Genomic DNA, 18,119 nt, shown 5'->3' with positions numbered 1-18,119 from the left:
ACCCATATTCTTTCCCTTGCTCCTTGCATGAACCGTACATGTAATGTAATAGTAAATAGTAATATACTACTAATATATATTCATCTCTCTCTCTCTCTCTCTCTTTATGTTATTTAGGTGAGAACATGATACGTAAGAAATTAACATGATAATAGCTTTTAACATCTGACATTTAACGATCATCAATTATATAATATTGTTGGACATTTTTCATCAATAAAAACATGACTGTAGAGCGACAGGAGAAGAGCGGTAAAGAGAAAAGAGAAAGACAGGTTAATTCTTTCTATATATATATATATATATATATATATCAAATAGTTCCATCAATATACCTGATTTTATTATTTAGAGAAACACAATTAATCCAATTTAATTTTTGGAGGGTTCTCAAATAACAACAAAATTATTTTTTTATATTAAATTTTTTAAATTTTAAATCTTAATTATAAACTCAAATATTAAAAGTTTATTAGTCTTGACTAACTAAGTTATTTTTCTATGCTTTTTTGCTAAAATAAGAGAAATAAATATTTTACAATAATCATCAATCATAATTATTCAAAATACACATAGTTCTTATGTTCACTTTAATATATTTGTTAAAATTGGTTATTTATTTAAGAATTTAATTTTGATACACTAATAGTATAAAATATTTTATACAATCATGCAATTATTTTCATTCTTTTGAATAATTATTTATGCAATCAATGTAAAAAAATAATTATTTTTATTAGTATAACATTATATAATTAAATATAAATATATTAAAATTAAATTCTTGATTTAATGTGTCTGACTGTTGTTTTTAATTTTTTTACACACGCTACAAAATTTGTGGCTATTTTCACAAGAAAGAAATCACATGGTCCTCGAGGTTGGGGGTGGCAACAAAAACAAGGGGCACGCATGTAAAAGCACAACAGAGGAAAAGAGAGAGAGACGATTGTCACTTTGCAAAACCTTCCTAATCCCAATAAGGGAAATAACCTCAAAAAAAAGAGCAACTGGGTTTGCCGAATTTCCAACCGAAATAAAATGAATGAAAAATATCTCATTCTTAGCTGTGCTCTAAACCGTGGGCCATGCACGTGTTCCACCATTCCTCACTAACTTCAATTCTTCTCTTTATATAAACCGAACCTTCCCTCACACCTTCCTTCACATCCCAAACACAAAACCAGAAAACACACTCATTCACTTCACTCAGGCATTTCATCAAACACCTTCATGGCGAAAGTGGGAAAACTAACGAAGATCAAGTCAGCGATCAAAAGGTGGCCGTCACTCAGCAAGCTGAGCCGCAACAACAGCTGCGTCTCCGCCGCCAGCTGCGACTCAAACCACGGCGCCGCCTCTTCCAAGGAACAGAACGTTGTGTACGTTGGCAGATCGCGGAGGAGGTACCTCGTGAACTCCGAGATCATAGATCACCCGGTGTTCCAGGAGCTGGTGGACAGGTCCAACAGCAACAATAATAGTAATGGTGGCTGCCATGGCGGAATAGTTGTTTCTTGTGAGGTGGTTCTGTTTGAGCACTTGCTTTGGATGCTTGAGAGTGCTGAGACTCAGTTGGGGTCCATGGATGAGCTGGTTGAGTTCTACACTTGTGCATGCTGAGACAATGAGAGAGAGAGAGAGAGAGAAAGAAAGCTAAGCAACAACTACTGCATAATTAATTAATTAACTGACTTTTATTATTATTATTATTATTGTGATGAGAGAAGAGAAGAGTCCGGGAAAAGAAAAGAGAAAAAGAGATTTACAATGCTGAGTTAGTTGATTAATTGGTTTTGCACTTTTGCTCATTGATCATTGTTATGTATAAATGTTATCCAATTGAATATAACATACAAAAATATTTCAAAAGTGTTGCATGTACATCAAAGCTTCTTATTAATTAAATTAGTTATTATTTTTTTTATTTATACATATTATTTTACATGTATTTTTAACAAAATTATTAATAATTATCGTAATTATATTTATTAAAGTATAATAATCAAATTTAAAATAGATAAATAATCAAATACTTTGATAAAAACATAACAAAAGAAATTTATTTAGATTAAATATATATTTCTACATAATAGCTAATTAATAGTTATTTTTTAGTATATATGTACCAAGATTATAAAAATATTATGTGTACACTAAGTAATTGTATATTGGTGTATGTATATAAATATATGCGTTGTTTAACTCATATTTAATATATATTTTATATTAGTTACTAATTTTAGTGTATATATAGTATAGTTGTGTTCATATCTTTTGAAGTTACGAGTTAAAAAGATCAGAAAATTGAAGACCCTAACTTGAGTGTTGTCAAAATTAGATCAAGAGGGTATGCAACCTGTACAGATACTTCAATATTTAAATTAGCAATATTTTTCAGTGTTAGTAGAGATTAGAGTTTATTTGTTGGGTTCTTTTTTTTTTTCGGCAGAATAACGATTTAGAGACATTTACTACTTTTAAGGTCTGTTTTAATGTTATAATTTTAACAATTTTATGAATCACGACTTTATTAATTTTAACTATATATTTGTTAACTAATAACGTAGTATTCTTATTTAATTATGATTATAAATGGCCGATCTTGTCTAGAACAGGCAGCATGATTAATAATATGTATGATAAGTAACATATTTGTATACCAAAAATTGGTGTATAAATTACACTGTGGTTTTGGCATATTTTATTATTTCTTATTTTTATCTATAAATTCAATATGTGTTTTTAATATAGATATCAAATCAAATGTATAAATATTATATAAAGTAGTAAGTATACATTATTTTGATTCCTTTAACCATTGTTTTTTTTTTATTCAAGCTATATAAATAGAAAATATTTTATAACAATTTGTTTAAAAGAGAAATATAATAAAATAGTATTTTAAGAAGAAACGTTTGAATACTAGCTAACTCTTCATACATAAAAATCAGTGGATTAATCAATAGGTGTACATCTACAATGTATGTCTGTGAATTTTTACCATAAAATGTGTGATTAGTTAATATAGTTATTGTTTTACTATTTTATACAACTAAATTTTGGATTTAAATTAAAAAAATAACAAATTACCTTTTATGGATTTATAAGAAGAATATTTAAAAATAAAAATACATGCCAACTACTTCACTCTATTGCCTTTATATAATAGGAGAAGTAGATAATAATAATACGAGTATATGCTGGTTGCTTGCAACTAAAGTGAGAGGAGGATAATTAGTTAATAGTGGAAGTGATGAAGATGATTCAAATGTTCGTGTTAGTTAAGTAAGTGTAATTAAAGAGACTAATTATAATAATGTATAATGTATGTAGGCGTGCCCTTCAACATTTCTTATATATGAAAGTGGCCGACAGATATTGGAGGGCAAAAAATTAAGCTGCTTCGGTGTTTTATTCATTGCGGAGAAATATATATTACAATCTTCTTGTTCGTTTCATGATAATTTCTATACATATATGATATAAATCATTTTGTCAATTAAGTTACGTTTTGATATTAGTCTGATCTGACATACGGGTTTTCTTCCTTAAGAGCGATGTTGGAAGCAATAAATTAATTTGAGTTAAACATTGTGAACGTCTTAAGTGGTTACAAGTGTGAAGTGTGTGCGCTAAGATGGTAAAACCGGACATTATTTTTTGAGTGGGAAATTAAAGGTACTAACGGCCGAAATAAAACAAAACGAATAAGGTAGGAAAAAACACCCGGCAAGTGATAAGATCATAAAATCATAGAACACGGTTTGCCAAACCATCAACAGTGCAATTCATGTCCCGATAAATATGTGCAAGTGTACTTCCAATCCTTTGCCAAGAAACCTTTGATGAGACCCAATAGAAACAATTTGAATGAGTGATAGTGCAAGAGGAGAATTTATTTCAACCAAAACTTTCTTAACTCTGTTACTGTCACAGCAAGCTAAGGAACCCATACATTGGCAGCGAAAGTGAAAATAAAGAGTCAAAGATTTTGCTAACATACGACCAAAAACTGAATCCATCACAATTCAGTTTTTCCCAAAAACTTTCTCACTGCCTTCAAAAAATGACAAATTTATCTCTAACTTTTCGATGTAAGCATATTTAAGTTTTTGGAAACTTAAAAATACATTTAAGTTATTGACTTTTTCAAAATTTGGACATATCGATTTCTAAGTTTGATTTGTCCAATTTTAAAAATTCTTTCACATGTACATCCGTATCAATTATATCAGTACAACGAGAATCACATTTGATTTTTTAATTGAGTCTGACAGACCCAAGTGAATATGAGAGATCAATATGTCTAAATTTTAAAAAGGTTAATAACTTAAATGTATTTTAAAATTTTTAAAAATTTAAATATTTACAAATCAAAAAATTAAAGACCTATTTATCCTTTTCTCCTCTATTCTTATTCCCTCCACAAATTCTATTCCTAGAAATGCTCACAAAAAACACTACAATTCTGTACAAATTCTCTGTACCTAAAACGAAGAAATTGAGTCCAAATATTTCTAAAGTCTCAAAGAACCATAAAGAAAAGGTTATATCATGAAAATTAGGGGTGTGCATGATTCGATCTGATTCGAAGAATCGATCCGGTCTCGACATTTTAGGAACAAATTTGACGTGACTTCACCAGATTTAGAATCAGATAATGATCTCAAAAATAGACCCGTTCATTATTTTGAGTCGGGGTCGGATCAAGACAAATCTGTCTTCACCCGAACCGTATGCATCCTAAGGGAACTAAAAAGATATATATGTTTTAAATTTATTTTAATATTATGTTATATTAATTATAAGTTTATTGTTTTATTTTTTATCACACTTGTTGAATTAGAAAATAGATCAAAAAAGCATCAAATTAGAATTTATGGACAAATTCAAGTTCAAATATGGATATCAAATTTTCGATAACAAGTTTCTTCTTTATAAATAAATGCATCATAAATAAATTTATTTATAAATTATTGTTAAAGTTTTAAAGATCCGATTTCATCCGGTTTGTACACAATATAATTGTGGCTTGAAAATATTTAAGTTTTATCGAGTTTAGGATCAGATTAGAGTCTAAAAAATAGACCCTATATATATTTAGAATTGGATCTGAATAAAAACAAATTTAATTTTACTCGACCCATGAACACCGTCGAAAAAACATCGGAGAGAATTACAATGATTCTATGTCAGTCAATTTAATACTTAATAATTTAAACTTTAGAGCAAAGTACTCTTCAGTGTCAAACCTTTATATTAAATCCTAATTTTTATAAGTTATAAAAAAAACTAATTTTTATCTCAAATATTTTAATTTATCTTTTTTTAATCTTCTATTAAAATTAACATTTTTTAAATATTTTTTGGTTATAATTTTCTTTTGTATTATTATTCCGCTATTTTCTTTTTCAAATTACTGCAATAACTAATACTTTTGCCGCTATCTAAAAAAATATGATAGAAAAAAGAATATTTTTAAAAGACATTTTTTTATTTTAATTAGATAATTAAAATAAAATAAAATAAAATAATTAGCATAAAAATAAAATGTTTTAAACATTATAGATTAAATAATATTTTATTTTTTAATCTTATAGGTTTAATAATTCACATTATAATTATGGTTTTTTTTAAAAGAAAATTACAATATCAAACATATATAAATCTAAAAGAGTTGAATTTGAGACCAGAGGAAAATAGACAATTCACTGTCTTAGCATCTACTAATTAATTCGAGAGGTAATTTAAAACTTTGAAATCGTAATAAAAGATAAAAAAAATTGGTAATATAATCTCATAAAAAATATATTATTTTAAATATGTCCATTCATGTATGATTTTTAATATAATGTTTTTGATGAACTAACATCAGAAACTTAGAATAAGAAATTGTGATAATTTTGTATGTTTAACGTACATTTTACCATTTTGTTTAAGTAACTTCTCAATTCAAGAAGTTATAAAACATTTATTTAAATACGATTTAATTACTCTGTTAGTTTTTATAGTTTCTGTGAAATTTTCAATTAAGTTCTTATACTTCTTTTTAAATTGAGTTTTTATACTAATTTTTTTTTCAATTAAATCCATCTTAACAGTAATGGCTTAATTTTATAGAAACCAGCTAAAAAAAATTAATATAAAGATCTAAATAAAAGAATAAAAAAGTATAGGAATATAATTAAAAAAAAATACAAAAATTTAATTAAAAATTTCGCAAAACTATAAGAACCAATAAAATAATTAAACCTATAAATAATAACATTGTCCGTGAAGACATATAGTTTGTTGGCATTCTCTTCATTTTGAGTAGGATTTTTTATTCTCATCTTCCAAATTCGCAAAGATACCTTAAGATAAACATAGCTATGATGTAATTGAGATTATGTCTTACAAGAAGGATGAACATAGTATTAATTAGAAGAATTTTACTCTTTTCAAAAAAAAATAATTTACAAATAATATAACTCATGCCTGCTAAGAGTTGGAGGTGGCTGATAATAAATATAGTTGTTCAAATATTTAAATCAGATAATATGACTAAAGTATAATAAATATTATGTGCACTATTATTTTTTAAGGTGTGCGGAATACAATAAAATAAAATTCATTTTTTTAATTAAATTTTTTATTTAAAATAAATAAAAAATAGAAATTGAATTAATTTTTATAAATTTATATTATAATTAAACTCAATTTTTTATTTGATTTTTTTAGAATTATGTTAAAAATAAAGTGATTTAGTATATTTAAAATATAAAAAGTTATTTTAATTTTTAAATATTAATATTAAAAAATTGAAAAAAGAGAGATATAGTAGAAGTTCGATGGCGGTTTGCATTATGATAGTGTTTATTAGAGTAGTGATGATAAAAAATTATGTTATAAATAAATAATAAAAATATAAAATCAAAGTATATCCATTTTTAAAGAAAATCAATTCTTATTTCACATAATTAATTTTAAATACAATAATTTATTTTTAATTTAGTTTATTTCAAATCAAATCAATATAAAAAATAAAAAAATATATTATTAATATATTAAAATTAATTATTAAAATTAATTATTAATATATTTATATATAAATATATTAAATATATAATTTAAATTATTTTTTATATATATTTATATTTTAATATATATTTTATACTAATAATTAAATTTAATTTTTGTATTATATTTCTTATCTTATGTTTGGTACTCTGAACTCTTTTGTAAATTTTGTTGTATTCGAAGGATACGTACTAAACAAATTTATACATATCCAGAGGTGATTATCTCAAAGATTTTCACTTTTCATTCATTCTTTGTTAAGAGCCCAATTATATTGGTCAACTTCGTCTAAATGATCAATATATTCAAATTCTATATTAGTAAACCTTACTTTACCTTATTATCACGATATATCTTATTTCAAGATTAATTAATGGGATTGAATTAACATGCACCAAGAGTGGGCACAAATATGAGAATTTGTCAGTTTGTGAATTATAATACCTTAGTTATCAGTGCAAGAAGATGCCTAGGGATTTTGCAAATTGAGCTAATACATGCAAACATAAGTGTTTCTGCACCACATAATCAGATATATTACAGGATTTAACTATGAGGTCATCCTATTTTCAAACCAGCTGCAATAAAAAGTTATGATTTGTTAAGGATTTATTTATTTTATGTCTTAAGAATATATATTAAGATTATAAATTAAAAAATTTAAATTTTTAATATATTTATTTTATATTTATTAAATAAAAAATTTAAAATTTTTTACTAATAATAAGTTTATTATATGTTCATATGTTAACTAAACCCTTTGTTAAAATACAATATTTAGTACTCATTGAAAGAAGATGGGTTGTTATCTTATAGAAAAAATTTATTATCCACAATTTCAAAAAATTGATTTTGAGAGAAATTTAAGGCATTACGAAAATAATTTTTAATTTTTTTTCTTTTTATTCAAGTATGTAGCTAGTATAACAAATAAAAAGAAAACACCAAAAGAAATAGATTTCATATTTTTCCTTTATGAAAAAAGGAACAAAAATATTTATTACATATTAACTAAAATATTATTGATAACTTTGACCTTAATTAACTAAAGATGTCTAATTGTTAATGTGCATCTTATAATTAAAGTATCCAAAGTCCATACAGTAGAAGTTGTAAAAGTTCACAAGTCAATTGGAGATTATTGCAGCCAACCTTTTTTGTTTATATGCTTTAGTCACACTAGACAAATTAGTTCAGTGTGTGGGTCTACCTTACAGATGGTGTCAGAAGCACTGCAAGAGTATGTTCTTACTTCTTGTTTTATGATTTTTCTTTTTTCTTTTATTTTTATTTCATCCATAATGTACTTACTTCTTGTTTATTGATTTTTCTTTTTTCCTTTATTTTTATTTCACCCATAAATCATTCAGCATGTATAGTGGGGGCTTACCTACTGATTTCTACGCTTTTGTCCATTTTGCAAGTTGATGGTCAAGCTCCAATCATAAATAAAAAGTTTGCATGAATAGCCTGTGAAAAAGTTTTATATTCTAATCGCTTGATATATGTGTGCATGACACATTAATAGATGTTTGTAAGTTTGTTTATTTAAATGTATTAACTATGAAAGAGTATTTATTTTATACTAAAATTAATAAATTATATGTTATTCTATAGGGTTTTACCAACATGTATTTTAGTACATTTTAAAAGTACTATAAAAAATATTTCACTAAAATTATTGAAAAAATAATTTTTTTAACAATTTCTGAGATATTAAATACATAAAAAGTGTAACAATTTTAATTTATTATAGAATTAAATTATGTCTTTAAAACATAGGATAACTAAATCTTATTTTATAAATAATCATTATACAAATTAGTGAAAGAAAATTTTTTAACTTATGTGACAACTCATTAAATATTAAATTTTAATGTAAATTTTTTTTATATTAATTGTGAATAAACATCATAATATCTAACTTTATATTCGGAACAAATTACTTTTTTTTTGTGATTATTCGAAACAAATTATTTGATTCTCTTAAAAGTAAACATGAGATTAATTTAGTTTAGAATAAAATAATTTTCATGTTAATTTAGTACCAAAAAAATATAACAATTTTTTTAAATAATTTTGACAATAATATAACTGAAATTTATTATTAGATTTAATTTTCATGTATTTTGCTAATATAAAAAATTTTACATGTATATCTAAAATGCTAAGACCAATATGTATATATATATATATATATATATATTTGAGTTAACGATTCTTTCATTTTTGGGACTAAAATATTAGGCACTTAATATTCCTCTAACTGTATTTAATAATATATAATATGAAATTAATTAGTTTTTTATACTTAATTTATAAATAATCATCTAAATAAAGAACAATGTACATATCAAAATTATACTCATTTTTTAATTTTAAAAAGCTAAGCGTATATATGCCATCTATTTGCACAATAATATAAAGAATATTAATTTATTTATAATTAAAATCAACTATCAATATAAAATATTTATTAAAATATAAAATACATATTAAATATAAATTAAATCAATATATATTTATACAAAAATATATTGTAGTTAATTTTAATATATAAATAATATCTTTATTTATTTGATATTGGATAAGATATCACTCGTACACGTTGTTAGTGGGGTTGGAGACAGGTTGACCTTAATGGCAACGAGTTGGACTCTTGGAGTCATGGAGTGGTACTTACAAAGACTATTCGACATTCAAGTTAGAATGAATCTGAGTGGTAGGTGAAACTGTGAGAGTTAGGGATGTGTGTCGTACTTGAGGGAGCTCCGAGCCTCTTGACCCCCTTTATATAATTTGCGATCGTTGTCTTAAACATCGGTTAGGTGGTCATACTTACCAGGCCAGTTCGGGCCACAGTTACAACCTGAGTCCGAATATCAGAGTTGTAGCTGATATAATTATAATTATTTAGGATTTATGTTACAATATAATTAATTATTTTACTTTGTATGTATATATGTGTGTATTTATAGGATAAATTTATTTATTAATTATATTTGTTAGTATGTATGGTTAAAAATAAGAATTAAATTTTCTTAGATATTTTTATAACAAAATTAGTTATTAATTATATTAGTTAGTTTAGTATTGAGGTTAAATTTTTTTTTAATATTCATGTTAATTTAATAATAATTATTAGCATATTAATGAAAATTAGAACTATAAGTGCTTTAATTTATTATTAATTAATTAACTGAGACTACTTGAATTACTATTTATTTATATTTTATAGGGTTCACGAAGATTGAGGTGTGTCCACATGAATTTACTAGATGTAAATATTCTAATTGTCGAGCCTTTTTTGCGAAACATTAACTTTTATGGCGTATCTTAGATTGAAGTAATCCGAAGTCAGTCAGCTTTGATAATAACTCTAGTTGAGGGATGACATCCAGATATCCATACCTTTCATCTTTCAACTGGTGAATGCGTTGTTACGTTGAAAGATATAGCACTAATTTTAGGTATGCTGATAGATGATCTTCTCGTGACAGGAGTAATCATGAGTAGTCACGAGGCCATAAAAGTTGAACGCATGCATCAAATTAGGGTTGCACCTAGGACCAGTAATTGCAGAGGAAGTTACATCAAATTGACCTGGATTAGAAATGTTAGAGATGGATTACATCTGAACAATCAAGTTACTATTGAGAGTGCCATATCTTCTTGTTGTTTGGGTTAATCATGTTTGCTGATAAGTTTAGGTTAGCAGTTTAATAGAAATTTATGCTGCTATTCTACGGTTTTTCTTAGATCAACAACATTAGTTGAGGATTGATATCCATAGCACACTTATACAGAACATTGTGTAGGTTATCTTGTTTTGACTGTAAGGAGGTCAATAATCTACTAACATTATAGCATATTTGGATTTGGATTCGTCTGCCATTTCTGGCCTCGATTCCTAGTGCTTCGCAACATTTCCCACTTACTAATTGGTAACATTGATTATTAATTTTACAAAGTGTTTTAATGTTTAGTAAAAAAATTTATTAATGAAAAAATAATGTTAGATCGCGTAACTGAGAACGTTCTAATCAGCCGTATAGATATCATATTTTTTCTCACTTTAGGAGATTGTTAAATGACATGTAAGAAGGTTAGGTATGTTTTAATCAAATAATATAAAATCATGTTGATATTCATGTATGCTAAACCTTCGCAGTATTTGGTGAATAATCTTTTGATTTTTTTTTTTTATATTTGTCTAGTTTGTTTGAGAAATTTACAGTATTGATCGAATAGAGGCAAATGTCATTCTAGAAGATATCTATTGTCATTCATTGGTTTGGAGAGCAATGATATCATTGATATCATTTGAGATTCTTGAGTGGCATACAACCGACAAGTGCATAAGACAATTTGATTTTATATAGGGTGTCCACATTAGGAGAGGTCGACCAACATGGTGAGATTTTGATTGGACCCAAAAAATTTGTTTAGTCCATCAACCATTTATTTTGGATCATGCAATGGACCAACCAATATAATCATGTCCTAGCTGAGGATCCTATGCCTTTGTAGTATCTATTGGACTTTTACATGTATTAGTATTGCATGAAATATGGCACCCATTTACACTTATTTGATCTTGTGTTGCAAAAAAAAAAATCAAGGGGCAATATTGGGGTGAATCAGCCACCTTAGTCAGAGCCACAACCCTAACAACCCCTATAGCCAACACCATTGCAAGAGCCACCTCAATAGTTTGCAATTCCATATGCTCCACATATCTATTTCACATCGCATTTCATACAGTTGTATCCACTACATTAATAGTATTGGGGTGTATCATAGTTGAGAATAGGAGACCCAACATCGTTCAGCCAGCTGCTTGGATTCATGGCGATAGATTCAGGTTAATCACACTCGTGTAACCTAAGTGAAGTCACCCTACCCATGTTGGCACAAGATAGTATTTTGACCCAGTGATACGTGCTTCAAATGTTCGTGATATGAAGAGATCAAATATTATTTAAAAGTTATTAGTTTATTTTGATGTATTTTATTTATGTTTATTTAGTTACTAGATTAGACTTTATATTTGTGGGCTTCAGGATTTTCTTTATTTTAACCTAATGAGAGGTTATAAATACCTCCTTATCTATTATAGTCATAGTATTTAATGATTAGAGATGTGAAACTCCTTTTTGGTTTCGTGATGAAACTATGATATAGATAAGTGTAGTTGAGTGAATCTCTTTCTTGTTGCATCGAAGAATTGAGTAGAAGGTTGAGGAGTCCCTTCAATTCAATTCTCAAATTATGTAATGTACAAGTTAGGTTGAGGAGTCCCTTTCTTGTTGCATCAAGAAATTGTATAGAAAGTAGAGTGATTCTCTTTGTATTCAATTTCAATCTATCCATTTTATTTTCTATTTTAATTTTAATATATTTTTCTTATTCAGTTTAAATTATTATCTTTTTGTTTATCCTCTTTCTTCCGTATCTCCCAAAGAAGGAGGTCATTAGATTTGAGAATTCGGTATCATACTCCCTCAAAAAACTCTGAGGCAGACTATATGTTAATTCGAATAGGAGTGGCGGGAGTCGAGGGGTTATTAATAGTGGTAACCCCGTCGTATCCCAATGGATCTCATCGAGGAGAGTACTAGGGAGTTGACAATGATGATGATACAATCAACCAGATTTGTGGTCACATGACCCATCAGTATCCACCGTTAAATGTTCAAGCATACTATCTGCGCGGGATTTCGCTCAGCCACTTTATGTAAGCCTTACCTCATTTGCATAAACGCTGGTAATACAAGCTATGTTGTTGAGTTGTCCTAGAATATCCTACGATAGGAAAAAAATAAAACCACTAAATATAAATAACAATTATGAAACATGTAACTATAACAATTAAAAACTTTAGTGTTTTTATTTACCTATGCTGACGATAAACTTTTGGAGATACGGTGCCTTAAATTTTCTCAAGAAATTGGATTCTATATGCCTGATGCAAAACATGTGGAAAGCTCTTGGAGGTGACTAAGCTCTATTACTAGAAACAATGACTGATCTAAGAAAATTATGTCGATCAAAGATGAGGCCCACACCATCCTATGTCACTATATGTTGTCCCAAGTTACTGAAAAAAAATGTAATGCGTCAGAAGTCTCCCCTTCCACAATGACAAATGCAATAGGTACAATATTGTTACCATTCTAGAAAACCACAACCAACGAACAACCCTTATATTTTTCATATAAGTGAGTCTCGTCTAATACAAGAATAATAACTTTAAAAGATCTGATGTAACACCCAGATATCAGAAACTAGGTCATCCCTCTAGTATACAGACATGGTTTCAACTAACTTCATAAAGAAGTTAATAATAATCATATTATATTAGGTACCCCAAACTTAACTATTTCTATAATATAAAACTACCATATAATTATCCAAATTATTACCTACATTCAAATATTCAGAAAATTTTAGTGCATGTATAGCCTTTATATCTAATGCACCCATGAAAGGTGACTCCTCAAACAGATGCTGGTTTGTTAGTACATTAGCCATATTTACTGCATTTGTCTCTATAGTGCCACCAGCTTGATTCTCATCTTCATTTAGATCAACATCCTCATAGTTACTTTCAAACTTCTCCTCACTGTCAGTATTGCTGTTGCAGTCTTTCCATTTGATATTTCGATCGTCTTTAGATTGTTCGAACTCAATATACAACTCAATAAACAACACCTGTGATCTAGCTTTCATAATAGATTGAAAACATCTTTTGCATGGTTGCTTCTCATCGGTAATAAACCAGCCAAATACTGATATATGATGCCTATAAAAAATACATAATACCCTCTTTGCTATTTAAGGATCTATCCTTTTACAAATAATACATTTTAGTTCTTCAAATGATAATATGAAAGGAACAACGACATCAAACAAATTCTCATATAAAAATCTCATTCTCTTATATGTTTGTAATTAAATTTGACCATGATAATATATTTTTAACATAATTCTATCATCTAATTTTTTTTACTCAGTACCACTCTCGTTCTCACTAGTAATAAAGGCTGAAAAAGAGAGAAAGAGTTGAAGAGAAGATGAACTATGTACAATTAGGCCAACTGAATTATATATAGCTCATAAATTTAATTCTTAAATTTGATATTTTTAAATTTATTTTTTTTTAATTTATAAATCTAACCACCCAATTTTTTATTTTTAAATTTTTTTTATTTATAAAATTGATCCACCAATTGATTTTTAGATAAAAATTAAAAAAAATTAATCCCACAAATCAGACCCTCTGATTCCCACATTTTGAACTCACCTTGCTAAAAATCTAAGCCTCCAATTTCTATTCACATTTTGTCTCATGCAAATTTGAGGCCTCGATTTAGTGATTTAATTAAAAAAATTCAACTCCATATTGAATTGAAACATTTCACTTTTCCATAACTAATAAGGATAACATAACAATTTCCATTCCTAAAAAAATAAGCCTAAAAAATATGTTAACTAAATGTTGTACTACCGAAAACTTGTGCGATATATATATATATATATAAACGGGGCGAAAGGCCCAAAAAAACAGAAAAGCAAGTTTATCTTATAGAAGGAGAGTTATGCAGAAAAGATTTAAGCCTTAGATAATGAACAACATAATCGGCCCTAGGTATTGGGCCCAAAATAAAACTCGTTAGAATGAGCTAATGCATAAAAGTGACCCTAAATAATACCAAAAAAAACAAAACAAAAAACAAAAGTGACCCTAAATAGTAATTTCAAATTTGGGAAAAACCAAAAACCTTGAAAAGAGTTGATAATATTCGACATCGAACTTAATGGTTGACAATTTTTTTTTTAATTTGTCAAATTTTAACATTTTATTGATCAGGACATGATTGAGTTATTAAAAAATAAACTGAATAAAAATTTGAAATTCGAAGCGATATTTTTGCACCACTTAATGAATTCTTAATTGAAATTTGACGCATATAATTTAATAAAAAATAAAGCATGATTTTTATCTCCTACTTTTTGAAAAGCTTTAAAATTACGGTATGTTTAACTTGATTTTTTTTGTGACTACTTGATTTAATTTTATGCTTAATGTAAATAAATTTTAATTCAATCCATGTCATTTAAATTTGTTAAGTTACTAATAGTCTAATATATTTTCTCTCCAATTTTTCGGCTTTAATCTTCTTCTTCTGTATTGTTTGTTATAACATCTTTTTTAATATAATTTTTGTTTAAAAAAATGAATTTGGATAAAAAGTGAGATCAAAATTAATTTTGAGTAAAATATGTATCACACATAATGTTTTTATTTTTTTATATATTTTTTACACTATAAAAATAATAATAAAATCTTATTTCATTAGATGGAATAAATTATAGGAAAACTTTTAAGTGTACCATTCACTTTATTCGTATTTTGATGAACCATGTACGGATCACTGAAAAATAAATTTTGTCATGTTCTACCATGTGTAATGTCAAAAGAGTACAAAAAAGAATATAAGAAAGACAGTTCAGTGTAGTTGTTTGGACTATCTTGAGCTGAGCCATCCTGATAAGCGTGTGATTGCTTATTGGACCCAAAAATTTGACTTAATGACTCTTTCAACTTTTAGCCCGGTTAGTTATTAGATCCTCCAACCCAGTTAAAAAAAAATTATATTTTTTTTTTACTAAATATAGGAAATTCGAACCCGCAACTTTTTAATTGAGTATGAGAAAACTATGTCATTTGAGTTATTATTCATTAGCAAAAAAAATTTACATTCTTGATTTGTTGAAAGATATGAAAAAATAAAAAAGGATCATATTTATAATTTATTGTTTAATTTTGACATTAAAAGGCCATATTTTAAATAACTAACGAGGAAACAAAATTAACTATCCTAGTATTTTTACTAGTTTAAAAATTTATAATTGAATTTTGATGGTAAATAAAAAATATTAGAAAATTTACTCTTTAAAATATTTTATAATAGGTTTTACATTAAATATAAAAATAAAATTTTTAAAATATTTGTATTTTTTAATAAAAAATAGCTTGAAGAAACTTAATTTATAATTTTTATCTAGGATAAAGTATTAAATTGATCCTTTACGTTTGGGTCTAATCCTGTTTTAGTACTTAAAGTTTAAAGGATCCTATTCGAATACAAAAAGTTTTATTTAGTTTCAATAAAGTTCAACCGTGAAATTAATATTAAATAATTAATAAAACCTTAGTTTTTAAATATAAAAAACTTATATAACTAAACTTTTCGATTATTGAGGGGAGTTCCCTGCGGTAGAGATGACAATAGCCTTGTTCTTGTCGCTACCAGCAAATTTTCCTGCGAAAAGCAAGTTCTCGACAATATTATCCATGTGCTTGAATCAAGGTTAGTGGCTCGTGGTGATGCATCTATTGCTGATCCTATGCCTCTCAAGTTTATATCTCTTCTTTAGAGAAGGAGACATTAAGATTTAGTAGAACGGCGAGGTTAATTATTTAATATTGACTTCGCAGTAGCACTACATTGAAGCTAAATAAAAATTTTTAGATTCAAATATGACACTTTAAACTTTAGGGACCAAAATAGGATTAAACCCAAACGTAGGGGACAATTTAGTACTTTATCCTTTTATCTAATATAAAAATTTAATTATAAACTTTTAAATTATAAAAATTTAATTAAATATTTAATAAAAGTATAACAACAAACAGAATAATAAAACCATACACAAAAATTAAAATAAAAATACTGTAAATTTTTTAAAAAATTAATAGTAGTTACTAATTACGAATTAAAAATTTGGTCCTCTAATATTAAGTTCTGGGATCAAGTCCATTTGTTGTGTGTGGAATCATTTTGCCCGTCCATAATATAACTAAAATAACAAAATAAAATAAAGGGTAATTCACATTAATAAACCAACATTCATCCAATTTTACACGAATTATCAAAAATAAAAAAATGCAACGTAAATCATTCCAATCACATTTTTATGTAAATCAAATGAATAAGACTAGATTTAGCTTTCTATATAAATCGAAACAGTTTGATTCGATTTATACATATTTGCATGTTGTCCTAGTAAATCTAATCAGACTGTTTCGATTTATGCATACATGTATGCTATCTTAGTAAATCTAAACAGAGTGCAGGGGCGGAACTAAAAAAAATATTAGAGGGGACTAAAAATATTTACACAATAAAATAATATTAAAATAAATTTTTGAGGAAGGCTAAACTTAAATTTACATATAATTTATATGTAAAAAATTAAAATTAGGGGGCCGTTGTCCCCCTTTCGCAGTAAGTAGCTCCGCCCCTGACAGAGTGATTAGATTTACACATGCATAAATCGAAAAAGGGTGATTAAATTTACATAGAGAGTTAAATTTAGTCTGGCACTCTGACTTATTCGATTTACATAGAAAAACGATTGGAGAGATCCATGTAACATTTTTTAATAACCATAACTTTTTATTCGTTTGATAATTTAAATAATTATCAGTAACTTCATACTACTCACATACGGTTTTTACCTTCTTTGATTCTCCATATTATGGTTGCACTAAATTTTCGTATTCAATTTTTTTAGTTAAATTTAAAATTTTAAACATTATTTTAGATTCCTAAAAAAAAATCGATGTGATTTAAAATTGTTCATTTGAAACTAACACATTATTTTTATAAAAATCAACACATTTAAATCAGTATTCAAACAAAAAATTAGTATTAAAAAAGAATAAAAAATTATAAAAAAATAAAAAATTTAATAAATTTTATTTAAACATATATAATTAAAAATTCAAATGTGTTGGTTTATATGAATATAATGAGCTGGTTTTAAATGGACAATTTTAAATCACTACTTTTACATAAATTCATATATTTTTCTAAAAAATAGTAATTTTTACGTGTACGTTAGTAATTTAAAACTAATCGTTTATTTCTCCTGTAATTTGAAACCATCTATTTTAAATAGTTCAATACAAATAAACATGAAAAAGTTATTAATAGGATCAAATATTATTTTTTCCAAGAGAACCCTGTTTAGTTTATTTAACAGGA

At 26.5% G+C, this 18,119-nt stretch overlaps 1 protein-coding gene across 1 annotated transcript; it reads left to right on the top strand.

Moving 5' to 3' along the window:
- The first annotated feature begins 925 nt into the window (after positions 1-925).
- Positions 926-1,872, top strand: LOC112710506 (auxin-responsive protein SAUR78). Its single transcript, XM_025762752.3, has one exon. It carries the CDS (start codon positions 1,234-1,236, stop codon positions 1,621-1,623), a length of 390 nt encoding a protein of 129 aa, XP_025618537.1. The 5' UTR covers positions 926-1,233; the 3' UTR covers positions 1,624-1,872.
- Positions 1,873-18,119: the final 16,247 nt, after the last annotated feature.

This window comes from Arachis hypogaea, chromosome 9 (genome assembly GCF_003086295.3).
Source record: "Arachis hypogaea cultivar Tifrunner chromosome 9, arahy.Tifrunner.gnm2.J5K5, whole genome shotgun sequence".
NCBI lineage: Eukaryota > Viridiplantae > Streptophyta > Magnoliopsida > Fabales > Fabaceae > Arachis > Arachis hypogaea.
This window is presented reverse-complemented; position numbering and strand designations above follow the sequence as displayed.